This window comes from Bombina bombina, chromosome 2 (assembly GCF_027579735.1).
Source record: "Bombina bombina isolate aBomBom1 chromosome 2, aBomBom1.pri, whole genome shotgun sequence".
NCBI lineage: Eukaryota > Metazoa > Chordata > Amphibia > Anura > Bombinatoridae > Bombina > Bombina bombina.
This window is the reverse complement of record NC_069500.1, coordinates 40,215,172-40,239,488: the sequence shown is the minus strand read 5'-3', so window position 1 is coordinate 40,239,488 and position 24,317 is coordinate 40,215,172. Positions and strand designations below refer to the sequence as shown.

Here is a 24,317-nt window from a genome sequence, read left to right as displayed (position 1 = left end):
ATCTGGGGGAGTGGGAACTTCATCCGGAGGTCTTTGCCCAAATACTTCGACGTTGGGGCAAACCAGAGATAGATCTCATGGCGTCTCGACAGAACGCCAAGCTTCCTCGTTACGGGTCCAGATCCAGGGATCCGGGAGCGGTTCTGATAGATGCTTTGACAGCACCTTGGACCTTCGGGATGGCTTATGTGTTTCCACCCTTCCCGATGCTTCCTCGATTGATTGCAAGAATCAAACAGGAGAGAGCATCAGTGATTCTAATAGCGCCTGCATGGCCACGCAGGACTTGGTATGCAGATCTAGTGGACATGTCATCCTGTCCACCTTGGTCGCTACCTCTGAAACAGGACCATCTGATCCAGGGTCCCTTCAAACATCAAAATCTAATTTCTCTGAAGCTGACTGCTTGGAAATTGAACGCTTGATTTTATCAAAACGTGGTTTTTCTGAGTCAGTTATTGATACCTTAATACAGGCTAGGAAGCCTGTTACCAGAAAGATTTACCATAAGATATGGCGCAAATACTTATATTGGTGCGAATCCAAGAGTTACTCATGGAGTAAGGTTAGGATTCCGAGGATATTGTCTTTTCTACAAGAAGGTTTAGAAAAGGGTTTATCTGCTAGTTCCTTAAAGGGACAGATTTCAGCTCTGTCCATTCTTTTACACAAACGTCTGTCAGAAGTTCCGGACGTTCAAGCTTTTTGTCAGGCTTTAGCTAGGATCAAGCCTGTGTTTAAAACTGTTGCTCCACCATGGAGTTTGAACTTAGTTCTTAATGTTTTACAGGGGGTTCCGTTTGAACCCCTTCATTCCATTGATATCAAGTTGTTATCTTGGAAAGTTCTGTTTTTAATGGCGATTTCCTCGGCTCGAAGAGTCTCTGAGTTATCTGCCTTACATTGTGATTCTCCTTATCTGATTTTTCATTCAGACAAGGTAGTTCTACGTACTAAACCTGGGTTCCTACCTAAGGTGGTCACTAACAGGAATATCAATCAAGAGATTGTGGTTACATCTTTGTGTCCTAATCCTTCTTCGAAAAAGGAACGTCTGCTACACAATCTAGATGTAGTCCGTGCCCTGAAATTTTATCTACAGGCAACTAAGGATTTTCGACAAACGTCTTCCCTGTTTGTCGTTTATTCTGGTCAGAGGAGAGGTCAAAAAGCTTCGGCTACCTCTCTCTCCTTTTGGCTTCGTAGCATAATACGGTTAGCCTATGAGACTGCTGGACAGCAGCCTCCTGAAAGAATTACAGCACATTCTACTAGAGCTGTGGCTTCCACTTGGGCCTTTAAGAATGAGGCTTCTGTTGAACAGATTTGCAAGGCTGCAACTTGGTCTTCTCTTCATACTTTTTCCAAATTTTACAAATTTGACACTTTTGCTTCTTCGGAGGCTGTTTTTGGGAGAAAGGTTCTTCAGGCAGTGGTTCCTTCCGTATAAAGAGCCTGCCTGTCCCTCCCGTCATCCGTGTACTTTAGCTTTGGTATTGGTATCCCATAAGTAATGGATGATCCGTGGACTGGATACACTTAACAAGAGAAAACATAATTTATGCTTACCTGATAAATTTATTTCTCTTGTAGTGTATCCAGTCCACGGCCCGCCCTGTCACTTTAAGGCAGGTAATTTTTCCATTAAACTACAGTCACCACTGTACCCTATGGTTTTCCTTTCTCTGCATGTTTTCGGTCGAATGACTGGTAATGGCAGTTAGGGGAGGAGCTATATAGCAGCTCTGCTGGGTGAATCCTCTTGCACTTCCTGTTGGGGAGGAGTTAATATCCCATAAGTAATGGATGATCCGTGGACTGGATACACTACAAGAGAAATAAATTTATCAGGTAAGCATAAATTATGTTTTATACTATTGTAATTGCCAGAGCTGTGCTAAAGTATGACTTCCATGTTTGGCTGCAAGCTCCGCCCCCGCCCCTTTGTTTTACATAGCTTTCTGAAGCCCTTGCTGCAGTATTAAAATGTTTAGTATACAGCAGTGCTTGACAAATCTATTTAAACATTGAGCCAGTAAGCATATTTAGGAGCCAAACCGTGTTAGTGTATAAAGATATATGGAGAATAACCCAAAATGTTAGGAGCCAGGTGTAAAATTCTAGGAGCCAGTGGCTCCTTGGCGCCTGGGTTTTTCAGGCCCTGGTATACCGTGTTCTCAAGAGTTTTTCCAGCCGGGTGGCATTATGAAATAGCCGGGTGGGACGGTGTAATATTTTCTCAGAAATAATTTTCCGCAATCTATAGCACAAATTAATTGCATCATTTAACATTAGTGTATTTAAAGGGATATTGGATCATGTAAAAATCATTTATGCAAAGAAAAATCTAGTGTACAATGTCCCTTTAAATACACTTATGTTAAATGATGCAATTAATTTGTGCTATAGATTGCGGAAAATTATTTATTAGAAAATATTACACCATCCCACCTGGCTATTTCATAATGCCACCCGGCTGGAAAAACTCTTGAGAACACTGTATACCAGGGCCTGAAAAACCCAGGCGCCAAGGAGCCACTGGCTCCTAGAATTTTGCACCTGGCTCCTAACATTTTGGGTTATTCTCCATATATCTTTATACACTAACACGGTATATAAATGGATCATGTAAAAATCATTTATGCAAAGAAAAACCTAGTGTACATTTATATAGCCCATCTGGGAGTGTTTTTGTAAAATATAGTGTTGCTTATTTTTTAATAACATTGTGCTGATTTTCTGACTTCCAACCAAGCCCCAGTGTCAGATGTAGACTGATGTCTACAGACTCTTGTTTGTGTAATGGGTCCTTTTCATATGCAGGGGGCAAAAAGTGTCTGCTCCCAGCCCCTTTCACTGGGTGTCCCAGCCTAACCATCAACAGTGCTAAACATGGAGCTTCTAAGTAAAAGTTTTTTTTTTTTTAAAGGTTTTATACTGGATTTTTAGATCAGTATATGCATTTTCTTCTTATAGTACTGTCTATTTCATGCAGTTATATGAAAATTGGTCTATACAGTCCCTTTTTAATGATGATTTGTACAATACAAATTTGAACTTTTTTTAATATTCACAAATTTTTAGCTTAATATTGGCAAACATTTTAGCCGAGTGGTGCACCTGCTAAAATGTCCTGGGGAGGACACTGGTATAGGTGGTGGTGGTTTCACAGAGTAACTCTTTTTTTTTTTTTTTTTTTTTTTTTTTTTTTTTTTTTGCAAATGACCAAAATGTTGACAAACGGCCTTTTATTTTAATACACTCCAGCAGGTAAAATGTGACATTGGGAACATAAAGCGCAGAGAATGTTACTGTACACTGTTCTTTAACGTCTAAGAATAGAACAGGGTAAATCCATAATAGTGTTGCTGATGTCACTAGAGTTGTCATGTGACTTCTGTGTAATAGCAATAGTATGGCTGGCATATTGTGCTATATCCCCCTTCCCATGCCTTGTTTGCTCTGTCCTCTCAGCTTGTTTCTACTCCTGCGGGTAGCTGGCTCTGCAAATTGGCCTTGGCTCTGGCCTTGCAGTGATGCACAAGAATTGGCCATGTACTGATCCTCTTGCTGACAAGGCCATAGCAATAAATAGTGTGGCAGTGAGCCCTGGCTGTACAGGAGGAACATGCAGCCTGTTCTGCTTCTGTCATGTGTCTCAGTATGTACAGCAGGAACTCAGCAGCTGTAGTGTGTGTGTATGATTGGTTATGATAAAAATATGAGTATCTTTAATAAAATAGTATTAATAACATGTATAAAAATAACATATATACTATTTTTATTATACCTTTTCTTTAATTTAATACATTTTATAACCGGGTTCTGTTACCATGGCTACCTATCAGTTTGTTCTCAATTCTGCCCTTCTGTCCTACTGTATTTGATTTAGTTAAAGTCAAGAATAAGGTGCACTTAAAACAGCGTGCTGTGCTACAATAGTCCTAAAAGCAGATTATAAATAAGTGGTAAAAGATACAACTGCGCTATTGGCCCAAATTAATAATAAATATCTGTTTGTTTATTACACAGAAATATAATAAACCTATAATAAAAAACACACTGGCCAGCAATGTTAAAAAAGAAAGTCAAATAAAATGTTCCAATAAGTAAGTCTGAGACTAATTCTTTCCAGTGTTATCTTTAAACAATTTGCACTAATCACCTGCTGACCTTATTTACAGTCCTACTTGTAGAGAAAGTAAAAACAAACTGTCTAGAGTTCGTCACAGTCCCTCTGTAATTTACGGTGTCTCTGTATGTTACGTTTCTTATTACATGTCCATAAAGCATCCAATCCCGTGTATACCCTCTAAGGGTGATCGATCCCTAAGTAACACTTGGCAGTAGAAGTAACCATATACTAGTTAAAACTTGTAACCTTGAAGGAAAACCCAACTTAAAGTCCAGACTACTCCTAGTCCGACTCGCCATGTCTTAATATCTGCGGAGTCTTCAGAGGTTTCAAAAGTTCAGTCTATTCTCATGAACTCGTTTTGGCTCTTGTGGAGCCTTTATCAAGACCATAGGATTATTCTTTAACAAAGGATAACAAGAAAACTAAGCAAAATTCATAGAAGTAAATTAGAAAGTTGTCATGCTCTATCCAATCCATGTAAGTTTAATTTTGACTTTACTGTCCCTTTAATTTATTGCAAGACTGCAGACAATGTTGTAACTACATATTATCGGGTTTGACGATCTGTCTCCATCTTCCAATTGGGTTATAACCACTAAGGCAACAGTGTCTTCTAATCCTTCTGTCCCAGTTTGCCTAGCCCTCTCTTTTGTTTATTTGTGTACCCCTCGTATAGTGCTGCATAATCTGCTGGCTCATTACAAATAACAGAGATGATGAATTTACTTTAGGTAAAGTCGGAACATAAAAAAGCCTCTAGGGGTTTGTTGGCTCAGAGCTGGTTTTAGTTGCCTCTAAAGCTTTATTTTCAACTTCCAGTAACTGCCTCTTAATATAGATACATTGCTGTTGGTGCCAGGGTCTATACCACAAACCTATGCTAAATATAGTGTTTACTAGTTTCTGGTACTCCTTGCAGTTGGCATATGGTTAAAGGGTCATGTGGGTTACAGAAAGCTGGTCAGATGCAGCCCAAGTACTCGTTGGCATACAGCCCCGTTAACATGTAGTTTGGCAAGTAAATAATTCCCTCTTGTCACTCTCCCTTGGGATGCTGCATGGCATGAAACTAGCAAGTAAGCAGTTAATGGGGAAGTGGATATCTGCCAGTCGTGGTCACAAGAGCCAGTGTACCATTAGTCTACCAGATTTATATCAAGCTCTGATCTTACAGCTAAAGACTTCATTTGTTAGCTGTTTTGTCAAAAAAAAAATGAATGCAAAGATGAGTGTCAAGGGGGTTAATTTTAGTGTCAATTTGATTTTTACTGGCTGCTTATCAGGTTAAAGGGACACTCGAGTCAGAAATGTTTGATTCAGAAAAAGCAGCAGTTTTAAGACACTTTCCGATTTACTTCCATTATCAAATGTTGCCGTCATTTTATATTCAAACTTTCTGGGGAACAAGATCCTACTGAGCATGTGCACAAGCTCATGGTATACATGTACTAGTCAGTAATTAGCTGATGTCTGTCACATGACACGGTGGGGGGGGCTGGAAAATGGGAGAAAAAAATTAATTTGCCAGAAAAAAATATCTACTGCTTTATTTGAAATTCAGAGTAGGTGTTAAATCATTTTGTCTTATTATGTACTTGTTAATTATGCAATTCTACTGCATTGAGTGGTCCTTTTAACAAACTCTGTTAAACCACTAGATGACAAACACGAGGTAAAGGGACACTAAATACATTTCATGCACCTCCTCTGATCATGGGTGGTGCGGTTATGGAATCGGTATCTGAAGGAGAGTTGCTGCACATGTGCAAACAAGTCCGTACTAGAATGTAGTGAAAGCTAGATCTCAACATGGCGGCCCCCATGACTAGTGAGAGGTGTGGAATAATCTCCATACTATGCTTATAAAGTGTATTTAGTGTTTAATGCCCCTTTTAAAACTTTGTCCCTAGTGATCCTGTAGCTGAATGTAGAACTGTGGATGATGTAGATATATTTACTATCACTGATATATGATAGTTGTGACCTAGAGCAGCAGTCATTTTGTTTCTGTGATCAGAAAACCTTTAGCTGCTATCTTGAGAATTACAATGAAAAGCACAAAAAAATCCGCTGCTTGCTGAATAAACTTTCACCCTTTAAACTGTGTAATCCCTCCCTGTCGGTACAAAGTTCCAATGTAAGAGTAAATTTAAATCATGCGATCGTTCGTATGATCACATGATTTCAATAATTGGATGGGATCGGGGGGAGTTCCCACGGCGCTAGGCACACAGGGAGATGGAGCCCTCCAGACACAGCTGTTATAGTTTGGCAGGAGTGGATAAAGTCCGGACTTACTGGAATCCATAGCTGCACCTGAGGGTTTTTATGCATTTTTATCATCTAGCGCAGTGCTTTCCAAACTGTGTGTCGTGACACATTAGTGTGTCGGCGGCAGTGTGTAGGTGTGTCCCTGCTTCAGCACAAATTTTTTAAAATTTAATTTAAAAAAAAAGTTTTTTTTGGTTTCCGACTTTCCGCCTGCATATCACGTGATTGATACCTAGTGGGTCACAGATCATCTTAACCTATTGGCGCAGCTCACCGGGAACAAACTATTACCATTGACGGCTTTGGTGGCACATTGGCTCCTGATTGCACGTGTAATTTCCTCAATCGGCTCGTGACTGCATGTGTAGTCAGTGAGTGGGATAGCAGTGTGTTTGCAGCGCGGGCAGTAGTCAGTCGGACTAGGGCAGCAGCTTAAACGCTGAGCAGAAGTCGGTGTTTTTTTGGGGGGGTTGCAGCTAGCTCCCAGTAGTGCATTGCTGCTCCTGCTCTTGATATATGGATAGGAAGTGGAAGCTTAAAAATGCTTGATGATAAAATGCGAGTGTCTTTATCGAATATTCCACCAAATATTCATAAACTGTGTTAATCCCATCAACCTCATACATCCCATTAAAATAGTAAGTAGTTATTGGTGGTGTTAAACTTTTTTTCATTCTTGCACATAAATGCTGTTACTTGGAAATACATTTCGTTGTTATATCATTTCTGTATGTGTCCGTAGCTCTTAAAACAAGTTAGTTTAACCTCCTGTTTGTTAGTACAACTGAATTACTGTGTCGCGAAATGATGTAGGTCTAAAAAGTGTCACCAGCATGAAGTTTGGAAAGCTCTGATCTAGTGAGTAGTTAATTTGTAGTGCGCTCACTTTGCTTTAATACATTTTATTGAAGTCAAAGCTGCGCATCTTTTCCTATAGTTCTATTTGCTCTGAGGAGCTGCACTGGGCTCTAAAGACTATTCTTTTTGGACTTTTATATTTTTGCTTTATATGGTTACTAATTTTTGCTCTAAGGGGTAGAATTCTTAGTGCTGGGTGTCTTTCTGTGTATTTGTAAAAAGTGTGTTCTTAATATTCTTAATACAGTCTAGTCGAATCAATTTAAATTCATGATCCATATAAAGCATGCAATTTTAAACCGCTTTCCAATTTAATTTTATCATCAAATTTGCTTTGTTCTATTGGTATTTTTTGTTGAAAGCTAAACCTAGGGAGACTCATATGCTAATTTCTAAGCCCTTGAAGGCCCCCTTTTATCTCAGTGCATTTTGACAGGTTTTTTTTTTACAGCTGAACAGTGCTAGTTCATGTGACATATAGATTAAATTGTACTCGCTCCTGTGGAGTTATTTATAATGCAGCACTGATTGGCTGAAATACGGGGGCAGTTTGTAGATGCTTAGAAGATACAAGGTAATCAGAGAGGTGAAAAGTGTATTAATATAACTGTTTATGCAAAACTGGGAAATGGGGTAATAAAGGAATTATCTGTATTTTTAAACAATAACAATTCTTGAGTAGGCTGTCCCTTTAATGCTTTTTTCTTAAAGTATGCTTTAGCCATATTATTTTTGTCAGTTTCCTGAGTACTGTCACATGGCTTTTAAAGGATGTTGGGTGGCACATTACTGAACAACCATAGTTTGTATAACTCTGTCCTTATGCCTTTTTAAAGGGAGAGTGAAGTCAAAATTAAACTTTCATAAATCCGATAAAGCACACAACTTAAAATAATATTCCAATTAACTTCCATTATAAAAACTGAGGCACCACCTCCTACTGAGCATCTGCAAGAGTTCACATTTAGTCTGTGATTGGTTGATGACTGTCACATGATTTGGGGTACAGGGAAATTAAAGGAAACGTTGAAATTGCCATTATGCATTTTTATATTATGCTATTCTACTGTATTAGTGGTTCGGCATTTATTAAAAAAAAAAAAATGTATAGTTTTTTTTTTGTTTGTTTACAAAATAGGTCTACAAAACATTTATGCAAAGAAAAAAATGAGTGTATAATCTCCCTTTAAGAAACCAGTTTGTGTAAGCCCCCCCAGTGCTATTTTTGTATGTATGGGTATTCTCTCCCATCATTGTTCCCCTCTTCTTCCTCTGATACCAGCATAGTTGGTCTGTTCTTGCAATCTTTGGGTGACTTTCCTGATGTGTATTCTGTACCACGCTCATGGGATGGATTAGCTAGCTCATGGTTGGCCAAGGAGAGTGTGTCAGATATAGAAAGTGTGTGTGTAGTCATGGCTCCTAGAATGTTGCCAGCTCCGTAGGTTCATGGTTAGTCTGTGTGTAGTCATGGCTCCTAGGATGTTACTGGCTGCTAGTTTCTTGGTGTGTGGCGACATGGCTCCTAGGATGTTACTGGCTGCTAGTTTCTTGGGGTGTAGCTGTGGCTCCTAGGATGTTACTGGCTGCTAGTTTCTTGGGGGGGGGGGTGTAGCCATGGCTCCTAAACTGTTGCTCCTGATTCTTCCTTGAGCAAAATAAGTTTGTCAACCCATGTTGGTTTTCTAGTTTAACAAAGGGGAAAAAAATACTATTGTTTGTATGGAAGAGACAAGGGGATGGTTTTGTGAGTGATCCTGCAATGCTCTCCGGTGTTGGTGACGGCCTGTGATTTGATTAACATCTGCTTCTTTATTTTTATTACAGGCACATATAAAATTCCCTATAGATTATCCTTATTCTCCTCCAACCTTCAGATTTCTGACCAAGATGTGGCATCCTAACATATATGAGGTAAGCTGCAGCTATTTAAAACCAGCCTACTATAACACTTTGATATTATGGGGGATTGTTACTTATTTTTTTTAAAGCTTACATTTAAAAAGGTTTTATGTGTTACATAATGTATTTTTACTAAGATCATTATGCAGTTTGCAGTGAGTAAAGTGCATAGTGCTGGCTACTTAGAAAGCTATTATAGAGGAAAAATGACATGCTCTAATTTGTTTTAGTGCTAGTGACTCTGTTTTAACCCCTTTTGTAAATGTTAAACACAGAATTGTAAAGTGCTGGTCACAAGTGGAAACTGATGGTGAGCCAATCGGCAGTAGGGTCATGTGACTATAGCATTTAAGTTTCCACTTTAATTTCCCTTAACTGGGTAAGTACTTGTGCGACTAGGGAAGTGTTGGCCTTTGCTTGTACTGCAGAGTAACATATTATAGTGTAGATCTAGCATTTCTTTTGCAAGATGTACCGAGTCCACGGATTCATCCTAACTTGTGGGATATTGTCCTTCTTGACAGGAAGTAGCAAAGAGAGCACCACAGCAGAGCTGTCTATATAGCTCCACCCCCCAGTCATTCTCTTTGCTGGCTCTAAGCAGGAAGGGTAAAGAGAAGAGGTGTTAAACTGTTAGTTTTATTTTATCTTCAATCAAGTGTTTTTTATTTTTAAATGGTACCGGTGTTGTACTATTTACTCTCAGACAGGACATAGATGAAGATTTCTGCCTGGAGGATGATGATCTTAGCATTTGTAACTAAGGTCTACTGCTGTTCCCACAGAAGCTGAGGAGTACAGGAAAACTTCAGTGTGAGGAACGGTATCTTGCTATACAGCAATGAGGTATGTTCAGTCATATTTTCTGCAGAGACTGTGTTAACTCAGAAAGGCTGATGGTGTCCCCATTAGGGGAAGGGTAAGCACAGTAATCCTAGTGTTCAGAGGATTTTACTAGTTTGCATAAAGGGTTAATTTTTTGTGGGCACTGTTTGTTATGTGAATTTGGGACAAACGTTTTTGTGTCTGGGAGTAACTTTTTCTGTTTTATGGGACATTTGCTTGAGGGTTCTTTGGGGTTGTTTATAACCCACATGGCAAAATTTTTGTTCATCAGGGTTTTCTTCAACCTATAGCGTGCATTGTTCCGGTAACCACTGCAGCTGCTTTTTGGTTTGAGGCTCTAGAATGAATCAGATGGAGACCCCACTAGATGATATTTTGGACAGAATTAAGGCCCTTAAGTTGGCTAATTCTTTTATTGCAGACGCCGCTTTTTATCTTGCTAAGTTAGCGGCAAAGAATTCAGGTTTTGCCATTTTAGCGCGAAGAGCGTTATGGCTTAAGTCCTGGTCAGCTGATGTGTCCTCTAAATCTAAGCTTTTGACCATCCCTTTCAAAAGTAAGACCCTATTCAGGCCTGCACTGAAAGAGATAATTTCAGACATCACTGGAGGGAAGGGTCATACCCTCCCTCAAGATAAGTCAAATAAGACAAGGACCAAACAAAACAAAACAATTTTCGTTCCTTTCGAATCTTCAAGGGTGGTCCCGCTTCCTCTTCCCCTGCTGCAAAGCAAGAGGGGAACTTTGCTCAATCCAAGCCAACCTGGAGACCTAACCAGTCTTGGAACAAGGGTAAACAGGCCAAAAAGCCGGGACCCAGATCAAGTAGGGGGCAGACTTTCTCTCTTTGCTCAGGCCTGGGCAAGAGAAGTTCACGACTCCTGGGCCATAGAAATTGTAACCCAGGGGTATCTCCTAGCTTTCAAAGATTCTCCTCCAAGGGGGAGGTTCCATCTTTCTCAATTGTCTGTCTCAATTGTCTAGAAGACCTTTTCACCATGGGAGTGATCTGCCCAGTTCCGAAAACAGAACAGGGGCAAGGTTTCTACTCCAATCTGTTTGTGGTTCCCAAAAAAAAGGGGGAACCTTCGGACCAATTCTAGGTCTCAAGATCCTAAACCAATTCCTAAGAGTTCCATCCTTCAAGATGTAGACCATTCTGACTATTTAACCAATGATCCAGGAGGGTCAATATATGACTACAGTGGATCAAAAGGATGCGTATCTACACATTCCTATCCACAAAGATCATCACCAGTTCCTCAGGTTTGCCTTTCTGGACAGGCATTACCAGTTTGTGGCTCTTCACTTCGGGTTGGCCACGGTGCCAAGAATCTTCACAAAGGTGCTAGGGTCCCTTCTGGTGGTCCTAAGGCCGAGGGGCATAGCAGTGGCGCCTTATCTAGACGACCTCTTAATTCAAGCGTCGACTTTCCAACTTGCCAAGTCTCACACGGACTTAGTGTTGGCCTTTCTAAGATCTCATGGGTGGAAGGTGCATATGAATGAGGGTTCTCTTATTCCTCTCTCTCAAGAGTTCCATTCCTGGGAACTCTGATCGATTCGGAGGACATGAAAATATTTCTGACGGAGGTCAGGAAATCAAAGATTTTAACCACCTGCCGAGCTCTTCATTCCATTCCTCGGCCGTCCGTGGCTCAGTGTATGGAGGTAATCGGACTTACGGTAGTGGCAATGGACATAGTTCAGTTTGCTCGCTTGCATCTCAGACCACTGCAACTATGCATGCTCAAACAGTGGAATGGGGATTATGCAGATTTATCTCCTCAGATAAATCTGGATCAAGAGACCAGAGAATCTCTTCTTTGGTGGTTGTCACAGGATCACCTGTCCCGGGGAATGTGTTTACGCAGGCCAGCGTGGGTTATTGTGACGACTGACGCCAGCCTACTGGGCTGGGGTGCAGTCTGGAATTCCCTGAAAGCACAGGGTTTGTGGACTCAGGAGGCGGCCCTCCTACCGATAAATATTCTGGAATTAAGAGCGATATTCAATGCTCTTCAGGCGTGGCCTCAGCTGGCTTTGGCCGGATTCATCAGGTTTCAGGCGGACAACATCACGACTGTAGCTTATAGCAATCATCAGGGGGGGAACAAGGAGTTCCTTGGCGATGATAGAAGTTTCCAGGATAATCCGATGGGCAGAGACTCACTCTTGCCATCTATCAGCGATCTATATCCCAGGAGTGGAGAACTGGGAGGCAGATTTTCTTAGTTATCAGACTTTTCATCCGGGGGAGTGGGAGCTCCATCCGGAGGTGTTTGCTCAACTGGTTCAGCTATGGGGCACACCAGAATTGGATCCGGTGGCGTCTTGTCAGAAAGCCAAACTTCCTCGTTACGGATCCTCAGGTAGTACTGATAGATGCTCTAGCAGTACCCTGGTCGTTCAACCTGGCTTATGCGTTTCCACCATTCCCTCTCCTTCCGCGTCTGATTGCCAGAATCAAACAGGAGAGAGATTCAGTGATTTTGATAGAGCCTGCGTGGCCACGCAGGACTTAGTATGCAGACCTGGTGGACATGTCATCTCTGCCACCATGGACTCTGCCACTGAGATGGGACCTTTTGATTCAAGGTCCATTCAAGCATCCAAATCTAATTTCTCTGCAACTGACTGCTTGGAGATTGAACGCTTGATTTTATCAAAGCGGGGTTTCTCTGAGTCGGTCATGGATACCTTGATTCAGGCTCGAAAGCCTGTCACCAGGAAGATCTATCATAAGATATGGCGTAAATATCTTTTTTGGTGTGAATCCAAAGGCTACTCATGGAGTAAGATCAGGATTCCTAGGATTTTGTCTTTTCTCCAAGAAGGATTGGAGAAAGGATTGTCCGCTAGTTCCTTAAAGGGACAGATATCTGCTTTGTCTATTCTGTTGCACAAGCGTCTGGCAGATGTCCCAGACGTTCGGGCTTTTTGTCTGGCTTTACTTAGAATTAAGCCTGTGTTTAAACTTGTTGCTCCGCCATGGAGTCTCACTTTAGTTCTTAAAGTTCTTCAGGGGGTTCCATTTGAACCCATGCATTGCATAGATATTCAGCTTCTATCTTGGAAAGTTCTGTTTCTAGTTGCTATCTCTTCAGCTCGAAGAGTTTCTGAACTATCTGCATTACAATGTGACTCGCCTTATCTTGTTTTCCATGCTGATAAGGTGGTTTTGCGTACCAAACCTGGGTTCCTCCCTAAGGTTGTTTCTCACAGGAATATCAATCAGGAAATTGTTGTTCCTTCTCTGTGTCCTAATCCTTCTTCTTAGAAGGACCGTCTGTTGCACAACTTGGACGTGGTTCGTGCCTTGAAGTTTTATTTGCAGGCAACCAAAGATTTTCGCCAATCATCTTCTTTTGTTTGTTGTCTATGCTGGAAAGCGTAGAGGTCAAAAGGCTACGGCTACCTCTTTCCTTTTGGCTGAAAGCATCATCCGTTTGGCTTATGAGACTGCTGGACAGCAGCCTCCTGAAAGAATTCCAGCTCACTCCACTAGAGCGGTGGCTTCCACGTGGGCTTTTAAAAATAATGCTTCTGTTGAACAGATTTGTAAGGCTGCGACTTGGTCTTCGCTTCATACCTTTCCAAATTTTACAAATTTTTGATACTTTTGCTTCTTCGGAAGCTATTTTTGGGAGAGAGGTTTTGCCAGCAGTGGTGCCTTCCGTTTAGGTTCCTGTCTTGTCCCTCCCTTCATCAGTGTCCTAAAGCTTTGGTATTGGTATCCCACAAGTTAGGATGAATCCGTGGACTTGGTACATCATGCAAAAGAAAACAAAATTTATGCTTACCTGATAAATTTCTTTCTTTTGCGATGTACAGAGTCCATGGCCCGCCCTGTCTATTCAAGACAGATAGTGGTATTTGTTATGTAAACTTCAGTCACCTCTGCACCTTAGAGTTTCTCCTTTTCTTCCTTGGCCTTCGGTCGAATGACTGGGGGGGTGGAGTTAAGGGGGGAGCTATATAGACAGCTCTGCTGTGGTGCTCTCTTTGCTACTTCCTGTCAGGAAGGACAATATCCCACAAGTTAGGATGAATCCGTGCACTCGGTACATTGCAAAAAGAAATTTATCAGGTAAGCATAAATTCTGTTTTTGTTATTTTGATGTTTTTGATTATGCGGCTTTGGAAGCCTTTTAAAGACTGGTCATATCCCTAAAATGAAGAGGTTCCAGGTTTTTTTTTTTTCATCTTTAATATTCTCCAACCAATTAGCTAATTAGCAGATGGGGAAGAATTGTTTGTTTTATCTGTGTTCCTATTTAAAAGTACTAAAATAATTAAAGGGCCTCCCTGGCAGAAATCTGTGGTGGGTGCTACTTCACCACAGTCACAGGGTACGAGGAAGTGTTCATGGGCAGAGACACTTCCTCTCTTAGTGATGAGGGTGTCCATATTTGTCTTTCTACCAGAGGGAAATCCTGCTCCCTCGTTTAAAATGTCAAAGTTTTTAAGTGACTGTCAAGTTTAAGGAATTTAGTGCCCAGTATCTAAAAATCTTAAAAAAACAAGGGCACTTTAATTAAACTTTTACAAAGAAAGTACATACCATTCTGTTATGGTAAACATAACTCCGATCCTCTGTATCTCCTACTGTATTGAGCAGATTAATGACAAATCCGGCTTCCTCCAATCGTGTGTCCCCTTTGGCGTCAAGCTCATGGGGCACGCAATGATTGGAGGAAACAGGATTCGTCATTGATATACCGAATACAGCAGGAGATGCAGCTGAGGATCAGCAGTGTCTTTACCATAACGCAATGGTAAATATTCTAAAAAAGAAGCATCTTTTTGTAAAGTTTATTGAATTAAAGTGCCCCTGATTATTTTTAGATACTGGGCACTAATTCTTTAAACTAAACATTTTATATTAAAGTGATTGTAAAGAGAAAAAGCATATTGCATACAGCTTTAATTTACATTAAAAAATTTTATTAAATTTTAATTCTCAGAGCTATAAATGTATACTGCATAAGTCTCAATTCTGCTGACCCTGCTACATATGTCCCTAATTGACTTTATACTGATGACTGTGGACGGCAGGTCTTGTCTTCTGCAGACTAGGTTCCTCCAAATAAAGTAGTTGGTGGGTGGTGTTTGTCTGTTTGACCAACAACTGCAGCATACAAGATCATTTTTATGTTTACCCCTCTAAAGGTTGGCTGATGTTCTTCTATAGTAAGATAATATAAATGTTTTGTAGTTACAAGATGTTTAAAGTCACTTTTATGAAAGGAGTTGCCTGTTCTCATAGAATTCAGGTCATCAATATAAAATGGCACAATATGGCAACCTCCTGCAATAAAGTGTCTCAAGGGTTCAAAGCGAGCCCCATCTCCCCTCCTGTTTGACCTAGAAATTTTAAAGTGAGGTGTCGCTTGCCCTGCATAGAAGGCAGTTTTTAACAGCTATAAACTTCCCAAAGCTTTTTCTTTTTCTGTAATGAGGACTAGACAGTAGTTTTGTAAGGGGAGGGGGCTCTCATAGAGTCCCAATCACTCTCATTAATCCACACACACACGAGTACACACAATAAAACTAATACAAAATAAAAACTTGTCATTTTGTATTTGAAAGAAATATGCAGTCTCAGAAAGTGTTAACTTTTTTTTTTTTTTTTTTTTTTTTTTAATTCCCTTTTTAGAATGGCGATGTTTGTATATCAATTCTTCATCCACCTGTAGATGATCCACAGAGTGGCGAGCTCCCATCAGAGCGGTGGAATCCCACACAAAATGTTAGGTAAGTCTAATAATATTTAATTTAAAAAAATTGTTGGTTAATGGATCGGTGATTTAAACTTGTCTTATGCCCCCTTTATTATCCTTAATACCTGGCCAGTCTAAAGCTTTAGCTTATAGGGCACCATTTTCGTTGCACTATGACATTAATAAAAACTATAAACCTGCCGTATGTGATTATGACTTTGTCCCTCTCTCCTCTAGAACTATTTTACTGAGTGTAATCTCACTACTGAATGAACCAAACACCTTCTCTCCCGCCAACGTAGATGCTTCTGTAATGTTTAGAAAATGGAGAGACAGTAAAGGAAAAGACAAAGAATATGCAGAGATTATCCGGTAAGTGAAGTGCATAGGTTTAATTTTAAATTGGATCTAAAACTAACATTACACTTGATTAAAGGGATATAAAAACTAACTTTATTTTTTTTTTCTTTCTTGATTGAGACAGGGCATACAATTTTTAAAACCACTTTTTCTTCCTAAATGGAAAGAGTCCACAGCTGCATTCATTACCTGGCCACCAGGAGGAGGCAAAGACGCCCCAGCCAAAGGCTTAAATACCTCCCCCCACTTCCCTCATCCCCCAGTCATTCTTTGCCTTTCGTCCCAGGAGGTTGGCAGAGAAGTGTCAGAATTTTTAATTTTTGTTTTTTGTCTCTTATGGAGGGAAGTGCTCTTCGACATGAGACAGGAGTTTTAAGTAGTCCTGTCAGCCTCTCAGTGAAGGCTTGGATGAAAGTTAGAGTCCGGAGATGCAAAACCATCCCGACTCATGTTAACAGCTCCTCAAACAATCGGCATTGTCTAACTTCGCTCCGCTGCCTGCTTTCTTCTCTCAAGTCCATGGCATAGGCGATGCTACTATCCGTCACACTTGAAAGGCCATGTTCCTGTTCCATGGCGTTGATTCCAGTAAGATTGTTTTATTTTACATGACTCATCAATGTACTTTAATGTGAATGTTTTCCCGAGAAGCTGCACCTTGCGGGTCTAACTAATATCATAAAGGTCTCAGTGAGTCTCTCTTAGATCTTGGAATCAAGGGTTAATATCTCCTGAGGGGGGTTATTGAACAGAGGGGTTTATAATCATGTTTATGTGAGTCAACCTGCTTATGTGTGATGTTTTTGGGCTCGTGGTTTGGAACTTTGAGGCATTTGGAAGTGACACAGCCTTTTAGTTGAGCGTGCTTTTTTGGACTGTACGGTTCGCCTTGTGTTCGGGCGGAATTACGTTCAGTTTTCCATTTCCGCATTCTGACTGTGTGGTGAAGGACATTTTCTAGTCCGCAGATGTCTGGTCATAGGAGGTGGTGAGTGCCCCAGCCATTGTGGGTGTCGGGTGCCGTTTTTGTTTTACTATTTTAGTCCATATTTATATTTCCTCTATCCAGTTATGGAGGATTCTGATGCTGAGACTATTTTGATTTCAGATTCTGTGTCCGGTGACGAATCCGGACTGGCCTCGTTGACACGTCAACCAGTTTTGTTCCGTATGCCATTTTAGAGCACCTGGTGGCTCTGGGAATCAAGGGACAGCTGAGCCATCTGCCTCTGGGGGTCCTGTCCTCCTGAGAGGCAAGTTCCCTACCCCCCTGGAGGTTACAACTTGTTTTCGCTTCCACATAATGTTGGCGATTGTTCGTCTGCAGAGTCCAGACGTTTATTTGAGAATGTGCTCGTGCCCTATTGTCCCCGGCCTTCCGCATTGGAGGGCCTCTACAGTTCCCCTGCGGGTGTAACTGTCCCTGAGTGTCGCGCCTTCGCGTATTGCTCAGGCATGTTTTTCAGTTACCAGATACAGTTACCAGATACGGCGATTTTCAGTCTACTAATTCGAATGGTGCACATGATTAGACATGTGGGAATGAGGTAATCTCCTAATTGTCATTTAATTGAGATTTTTCCCAGTTTTATTAAAGAGAGGGCTCCGTTTGGCTGGTCCTGCGGGCAGGCCTGTGTCTTTTTGGTAGTTAACCTCCGGGTTGCCTTATAATTTTTTTTGTATCCGATGGGATGTCTTTTATTTTGGTTTTGTTTCCTTCGGGAACCTTTTTGGGATCGATACTTTGTTCTTCTTTGGAAGTTGTTTTGGACACAGTCCTATGTTATGTCAGTTTTTTTTTTTTTTTTTTTTTTCCCTATGAGGGAGAATTTTGCAGCTTGCCGGTTAGGACCCGAAGTGCAGGCTGGTCCTGTTGGTTTCGTTAGGTCTTGTGCCTGTTCAGACACGTGGCGCTGTTCTGCTCAGCTGGTATGGTAGAAGAGCAGAGTGCTCAGGTTGTCATTGGTTTTCATGTTCAACTAAGCATTCGAGAGGACCTGTGCGTCCGTAGGGCGGGTAGGATTCTAAGTCCTTATAGCCTTTGGTCATAGATGACCGGATCAGGGAAGGTTTTTCCTCTGCGTCACTCTGACATCTGATATTTTCAGAACATAGTGTTTCCTCCCCATGCGGTGGAGGGTTGGAAGGCTCAGTGCCCCATTCCCGCAGTTTAAGCGGTTTGGCCTTCGGAGGGTTTTCAGTTTGAAACCAGTGCATCTCTTGGCACCTTGCAGGTGTGCACATACGCTATTTATAGTGTATCTAGATACCGCTCTTGACGTGTACTGTCTGTCTGAGTGATGAGACCTTTGGGTCTGCTACTATTGTCCCAAAGTGAGTTGGGTCTCCTTTTTAGGAATCTGTATCCTGGGTGATGGTTGATCCCTGTGGGGAGTTTGTTTAGCTTGGGGTTTCCTGAAGCTGGGAAGGCTTAGCGTCTGTCTCTTCCCTGTGTCCTCTGCTGGTGTGGTGGTGATGGGGAGACTAGCCCTGCTAGGTGTGGTGTGTTTTTTTGTTTGTTTTTTTTTTTGTTTTGTTTTTTATGGACCTCGAGGTATCCCTTATGTTGTCCTGAGGCCTTGAGAAGTCTCTTCATAGGACTTCTATCCTTGCTCCTTGGAGTGTTGGACTTGGCTAGGGGGGGCTTTCGAGTTCTTTTCGCTATCCGGATTCTCTGGATATGCATTCATATCCCTGGTGTTTGGCTTTTTGGCCAGATGGGGTGTTTAGTTCAAGGGCAAGGTTGCCTGAACTTTTAGGTGCCCGGACCTGTTTTGCTTCCTGAGACTTCCGATTGCTGAGGCTTCAGGCCTTTTTCCTGACCCAGTCTTGGGTTGTTTTGGAGTCTTGGATCTCAGGGCTGGTCGGAGTGTTCCATGGTAGTGGGAACTTGGGCTATGTCCTTGCTCCATCTATCTGACCTGTTCATGATGGCCAGGTTTTCGGAGTATTTATTACTATTTGCAACAGAGCAGCCCAGGTGCTCTAGGGTTAGCTTTGTGACTTGTGCCTCAAGGGTTGTTGGTTCATACCCAGCTGCTGCCGCTGGATGTCCATTTCTGGTGCGCCTTACGGTTGCATTCCCTTGGTTAGCTTGCCAGTGTAACCCGTGGATTCTCTGCTTTGCAGGCGAATGGGTTGGTTGTGTCTCTGCTTGGTAAGCCACTTGTAGGGGGGTCCTTTTGTAGGACATTTGTGTTAGGGATTTATCTTCTCATAAGCTGGTGGCTTCGGGCCTTGAGGACAGCTGTTGCCTTTCTGGCCTCATTCCCTTTTCTTTAGGGGATATTCTTCTCCCTATGGAGATGGAGTCCTTTTTTGGGGCTTCTCCTGGTTGGGAGGCGGAAAGGGGGGGATGGGTTCCCCCTGTGGTCTTGCTTGCTCCAAGTCAGGCTTGTGGGGCCTTTTTTTTTTTTTTTTGTTTATTTGTTCGAAATAGACAGGACCATAGACCTAAGGATCTAAGTCGGGTTGTACCTGTGATCTGTTGGGATGGCTGTGCTAGCCTTACACTCGTTCCTGTACCAGTTTCGGGATTCTTCTGTTCCCCGGTTACGGATCCCTGAGGCTGGATTGGTCTGAAGGTCAGGATGGCCGATCAGTTTAAGTCGCTGCGTTCAGGTCGCAGTCTCCTCTGGATGTGCGGACTTCAGTCTATCTTGTTAGCTCAGTCTGCTAGGATATGCATTTCCTTTTCAACTTGCTCCTTTGCTTTTAGGAGGGAGTTTCCTCTTCCTTCGGGCTCTGAAGGTATTCTCTCCATCTCGGGGGGCCTCGATTTGAGGTTTTGTGTCCCCTTTTTTAGTGACCTGTGTGTGTGTCTGGCGGCTTAGGTTGCCTGGAGTGTGCCATCTGTCTGAGGGCTGCTTTTGCAGTTTGCTTTCTGCTTGACTGCTTCTTCCTCCTCGCAAGTACCCTCTGTGTTGTCCCGTTATGGACTCTGGGTTCTTCAACTTGGGGTTTCCGACTGGGTCTCTTCCACATTTTTTTGGGGGGGTTGAATACTTTGGTATTCTCTGTTCAGACGCTCGGAGGACTTTGCCTTTTTTGGTTGCATTCAGTACTTGAAGGATGTTGGACAGAAGTCTTTTCTGTCTCTGTCTGAGTTTCGCTGGTATGGCGTGGCCTCCTTTCCTGTTTGGGCCCCTTTGGGCTGGGCTCACTATTGGAGGTGGGTTTTTTTTTTTTGGAGGGGACCTTTCGGTTTCCTCAGTTCTCCTTGCTTTGTCCCTTTTTAGGGGTTTTGGCTGATGTTCCCTTGATTAGTGGGGGGTGACTTGGTTGGGTACCGTCTGTTGGGCGACGGTGTCTCCTGGATTACTGTTGGCTCGGTCGAGTCAGTTTTGCGGTTTCTAGTTTGGCTTCTGGACTAGCTGCGAGTCAGTGTCCTTGGGGCTTTCCTTCAAAATGTTCTCGGCTTCGGACGAAGCGTTTTTTAATTTTTTTATTAAGTAGAGGTTCAGGCCTGGTGCCCTCAGTATGGGCCGCCTATTGTACCCTCCTGTCTTGGCATTCAGTGTCCTCTATAGCTTGGGTATTTTCCCAAAAGTAATGAATGCAGCTGTGGACTTCATTTAAGAAGAAAAACATAAATTATGCTTACCTGATAATTTCTTTTCTTCTGATGGAAAGAGTCCACAGCTCCCCACCCGTAACTTATGCGGGGCGTCCTTATATCTTCTGGCACCTTTCATCCTGATATTTCTTTTACTGTTTCTTGTTCCTCGACAGAATGACTGGGGGAGGAGGGAAGTGGGGGAAGGTATTTAAGCCTTTGGCTGGGGTGTCTTTGCCTCCTCCTGGTGGCCAGGTTCTTATTTCCCAAAAGTAATGAATGCAGCTGTGGACTCTTTCCATCAGAAGAAAAGGAAATCTGGTAAGCATAATTTGTTTTCAATTTACTTCTATTAGCAAATTTGTCTGTTTCTTTGGTATCCTTTGTTGAAAAGCTTAGGAGTGTGCATGTGCCTGCTGCAGTTTATTGAAGTTGTTTTGCAAGGATGTTATAAATGTGCAAGAGCACTAGGTGGCAGCAGTATTTCCTGCCATGTAGTGCATTAGACATCTGCACGCTTCCTACATAGGCATCTCTTCAACAAAGAATAGCATGAGAATTAAGCAAATTTGACAATAGAAGTAAATTGAAAGTTGTTTAAATTTTGTATGTTCTATCTTAATCGCAAAAGACAAATTATGTCTAACAAAAAAAATCCCTACAGAATAGGCTCAGTGCTTTGTTCTATGGAAATGACTTGGTTTGTTAGAATGATATAATGTAAACAGCACTGATACATCGTCGTCTTGATTTTCTCTTATGTATATATTTTTTGTATGTTTCATATCTTTAACCCTTTCATGCCGGGTTTAATTTGTCTACATCGGAACAATGTTCGGCTGTAAACAAACTGAAATTGCGCGATCGCATGCACAATTTCAATGAGGGTTAGGGGAGCGAGCCATTGCTCTGGAGGCACCAATAAAAAATTCCATGGGACCCTGTTTTTAATATTTGCTAGGCTGACTTCCATACCGTATTGTAAACCTAACTTGTATGCCATTTTAGGTTTTATTTATGTTTTTGTTTCGGCATTCTCTGAAAAAACGAACATAGTAAAGCTATCTACCATTTCAACGTTGTAGTAGTAAACGGTAATACAGAGTTCTGGACATCAACACAAAAATATATTAAATCACCACCACAATTGTGGTGTGCAGCAGTGATTTAACCCCCTTGATTGGCCGTTTTGTAGTCTCGCCAAGCAAGGCTTAATTAATGGTGATGCTTATAAGTGTGCTAAGCAGTGATTTCTGTGCTCTGTCCCATAGCCAGTACGAAGATATTTTTTTCCCAAATGTTCTTATAGTGTTGTAGTCTAATATAACTGGTCAGCAAAGGCCTATATTCCCACCCACACTAACGAAATCCCACAAATGCAACACTGGCTGCCAGGACAAGTAAATGAGCGCTTCTACAAACAGGTAAAACTCCTGGTTGTTATGGTATAATTCCTAATGGCAGCTCATTGCTTCCAGCTAACAAGACCACAGCTAAACTTAACCTATAAATAAAAATTTTGCAAAGTTAAACACACAGCCATAGATGTCAGGGTGTATAACAATACTTTAAAAACTGTCTCTTAAATCCTTGTGTAGACTGCCACATTTAATTTATTTATTTTTTACATTTAAAATATTCTGTTCTCCAACACCTACTACTCTCCTTTTTTCGTTTGCAGGAAACAGGTTTTGTCGACAAAGGCAGAAGCAGAAAAGGATGGTGTTAAAGTTCCGACCACATTGGCAGAATATTGCATTAAAACCAAAGTGCCTTCTAATGATAACAGCTCAGACTTGCTTTATGACGACTTGTATGATGATGACATAGACGATGAAGATGAGGAGGAAGAGGATGCCGACTGTTATGATGACGACGATTCTGGGAATGAGGAGTCTTGACCTACTTTGACATGGCTCATTTCCCTTTCACGGCCTGTTCCCTAGACCTCCTGCGCTCTTTCTCTCTGTCCTTCAGCATCCTCCTGCTCTCCTAATTCCCCTGCTGACTCAGGACAAAAATGGAGCAGCACGGACCTAGCAGGAGTCCTGCAAACCAAAGGGTCTGTTAGCTGGAAAAACACAAACTCTGGTTCCGCTGTCCACAGGTGCACATGTATGAATTTTGCTCCATTTTACGGACCCATTAAGGAGAATCAAGGGATAGGAAAACCGTATGTCACAGGATATCTTTGGATTTCTTGTATGCTGTACCAACTTTCCGGCACTGGTGCAAAACTATTTTTTATTTTACTTTTGTTTCCTACAAATTGCCTCCTTTTCAGTTTATATACCTTTAAAAATCGAAAGGAAGAAGAAAAAAAAAAAAAGTCTGGTTTCGGCTCTTTAATTTTTATGTACCTGTGATTTGAGTTCTTGGCCATAGAATTTCCTTTTCATGTTATTTCCTCCGTCGAGGGATGGTGACTTTTTGGATGTGACACAGTACCACACTGCAAAAAATATACTACTAACCAACTAAAAAAGTATCAACAAGGTATTGCCAAGGTTTTGTTCGTGTCTACAGTAATCACATGTCATTATTTTTTTTGTTTACCTCAATTCATCCCTAAAAACCTTCACCTGCGGAGGTTAGTTTAGAATGGTCTTCATCCTGACTGACTTTGCTGGCACGATAAACCCAGTTAGGTCAGACAAAAGCCCACATTGCTGCTGCTTCTGCTGTTCGTGCAGATTTCCCCCTTACCCTTTTTTTGTTTTCCCCTGCAATGCCATTACAAGATGTGTAATCTACATCAGATGTTTAATACGAGACATAATTTAACAGCATTTGTTATTAGTGTATCCAAAAGTTTGTCGAAACATCTTCTGTATGACATGTCAATGCTTCTGCTGTTTTTTGTTTTTTTCCTTCATATTTTTTTTCTATGTTTTATGTGTTACAGCACCCATGATTGTGAAGCTATGTAACAGCAGTTTCAGGGCTCTTACAATATGTATGTATGTATGTGCGTTTCTATCACTATTGTATTAGAAGGGGGCAAATAAAACAAGATGTGAAATTCAAAATGGCTGAGGCACTTTTGATGGAGAGTATAGTATTTAAACTTTTGAGTGTGGTATCTTGAGGTAAGCTGTACAAAGGGCGTCCTCAAAACACAACTTTCCTCATAACACTGAAGCCTATTTACTGAAATAATTTTTACGCTTTGAAATGATTGTGAATTCAAACCTTTAAAAATAAAAGTTTATTGCCATAAATTTTATTGATCTTGGTTGCCGTTTCTCACCTTATCAATACGCCCTATAGTCCATAGTTACTTGCAAGGTTCAAATGCAGTAATTAGTAAGTGTTATTGATTTATGGGATGTATTGTTTCATTGCATTAGATATTTGTTCTACTCAGAGTACTATTTTTGTCTTCATGTTTTTTTTTGTTTTGTGTTTTTGCTCAATTAAAATGTAAAAATAAATTTACCCCTTGAGAACTCCATGGGTTTTTTTCTGTGGCTAGTTTGAGAACTGACAAAATAGTGCAATTGCCTCATACCATATCATAGTCTGTATATAATGTCTGGAAAGACGTTCACCAACAAGGCGTCTCCTAGACTGTATCCTACATTAAAACATAATCTAAAATATTTATCAATTTAATAATTTAAAAGTTCCCTGTACGGAAGCGGGGTGTGTTGGTGTTCATATA

General features: G+C 41.3%; 1 protein-coding gene across 1 annotated transcript in view; it reads left to right on the top strand.

Annotated features, from left to right (window-relative positions):
- The window catches only part of UBE2R2 (ubiquitin conjugating enzyme E2 R2), an 83,228-nt gene extending 59,137 nt beyond the window's left edge, over positions 1–24,091 (top strand). Inside the window, exons 2-5 of the mRNA XM_053701041.1 lie at positions 9,095–9,181; positions 15,675–15,772; positions 15,976–16,110; positions 22,335–24,091. Coding sequence (XP_053557016.1) covers positions 9,095–9,181; positions 15,675–15,772; positions 15,976–16,110; positions 22,335–22,554 — 540 coding nt within the window. The 3' untranslated portion in view covers positions 22,555–24,091. The remainder of the gene's footprint in view (positions 1–9,094; positions 9,182–15,674; positions 15,773–15,975; positions 16,111–22,334) is intronic.
- The last annotated feature ends 226 nt before the right edge of the window (positions 24,092–24,317 follow it).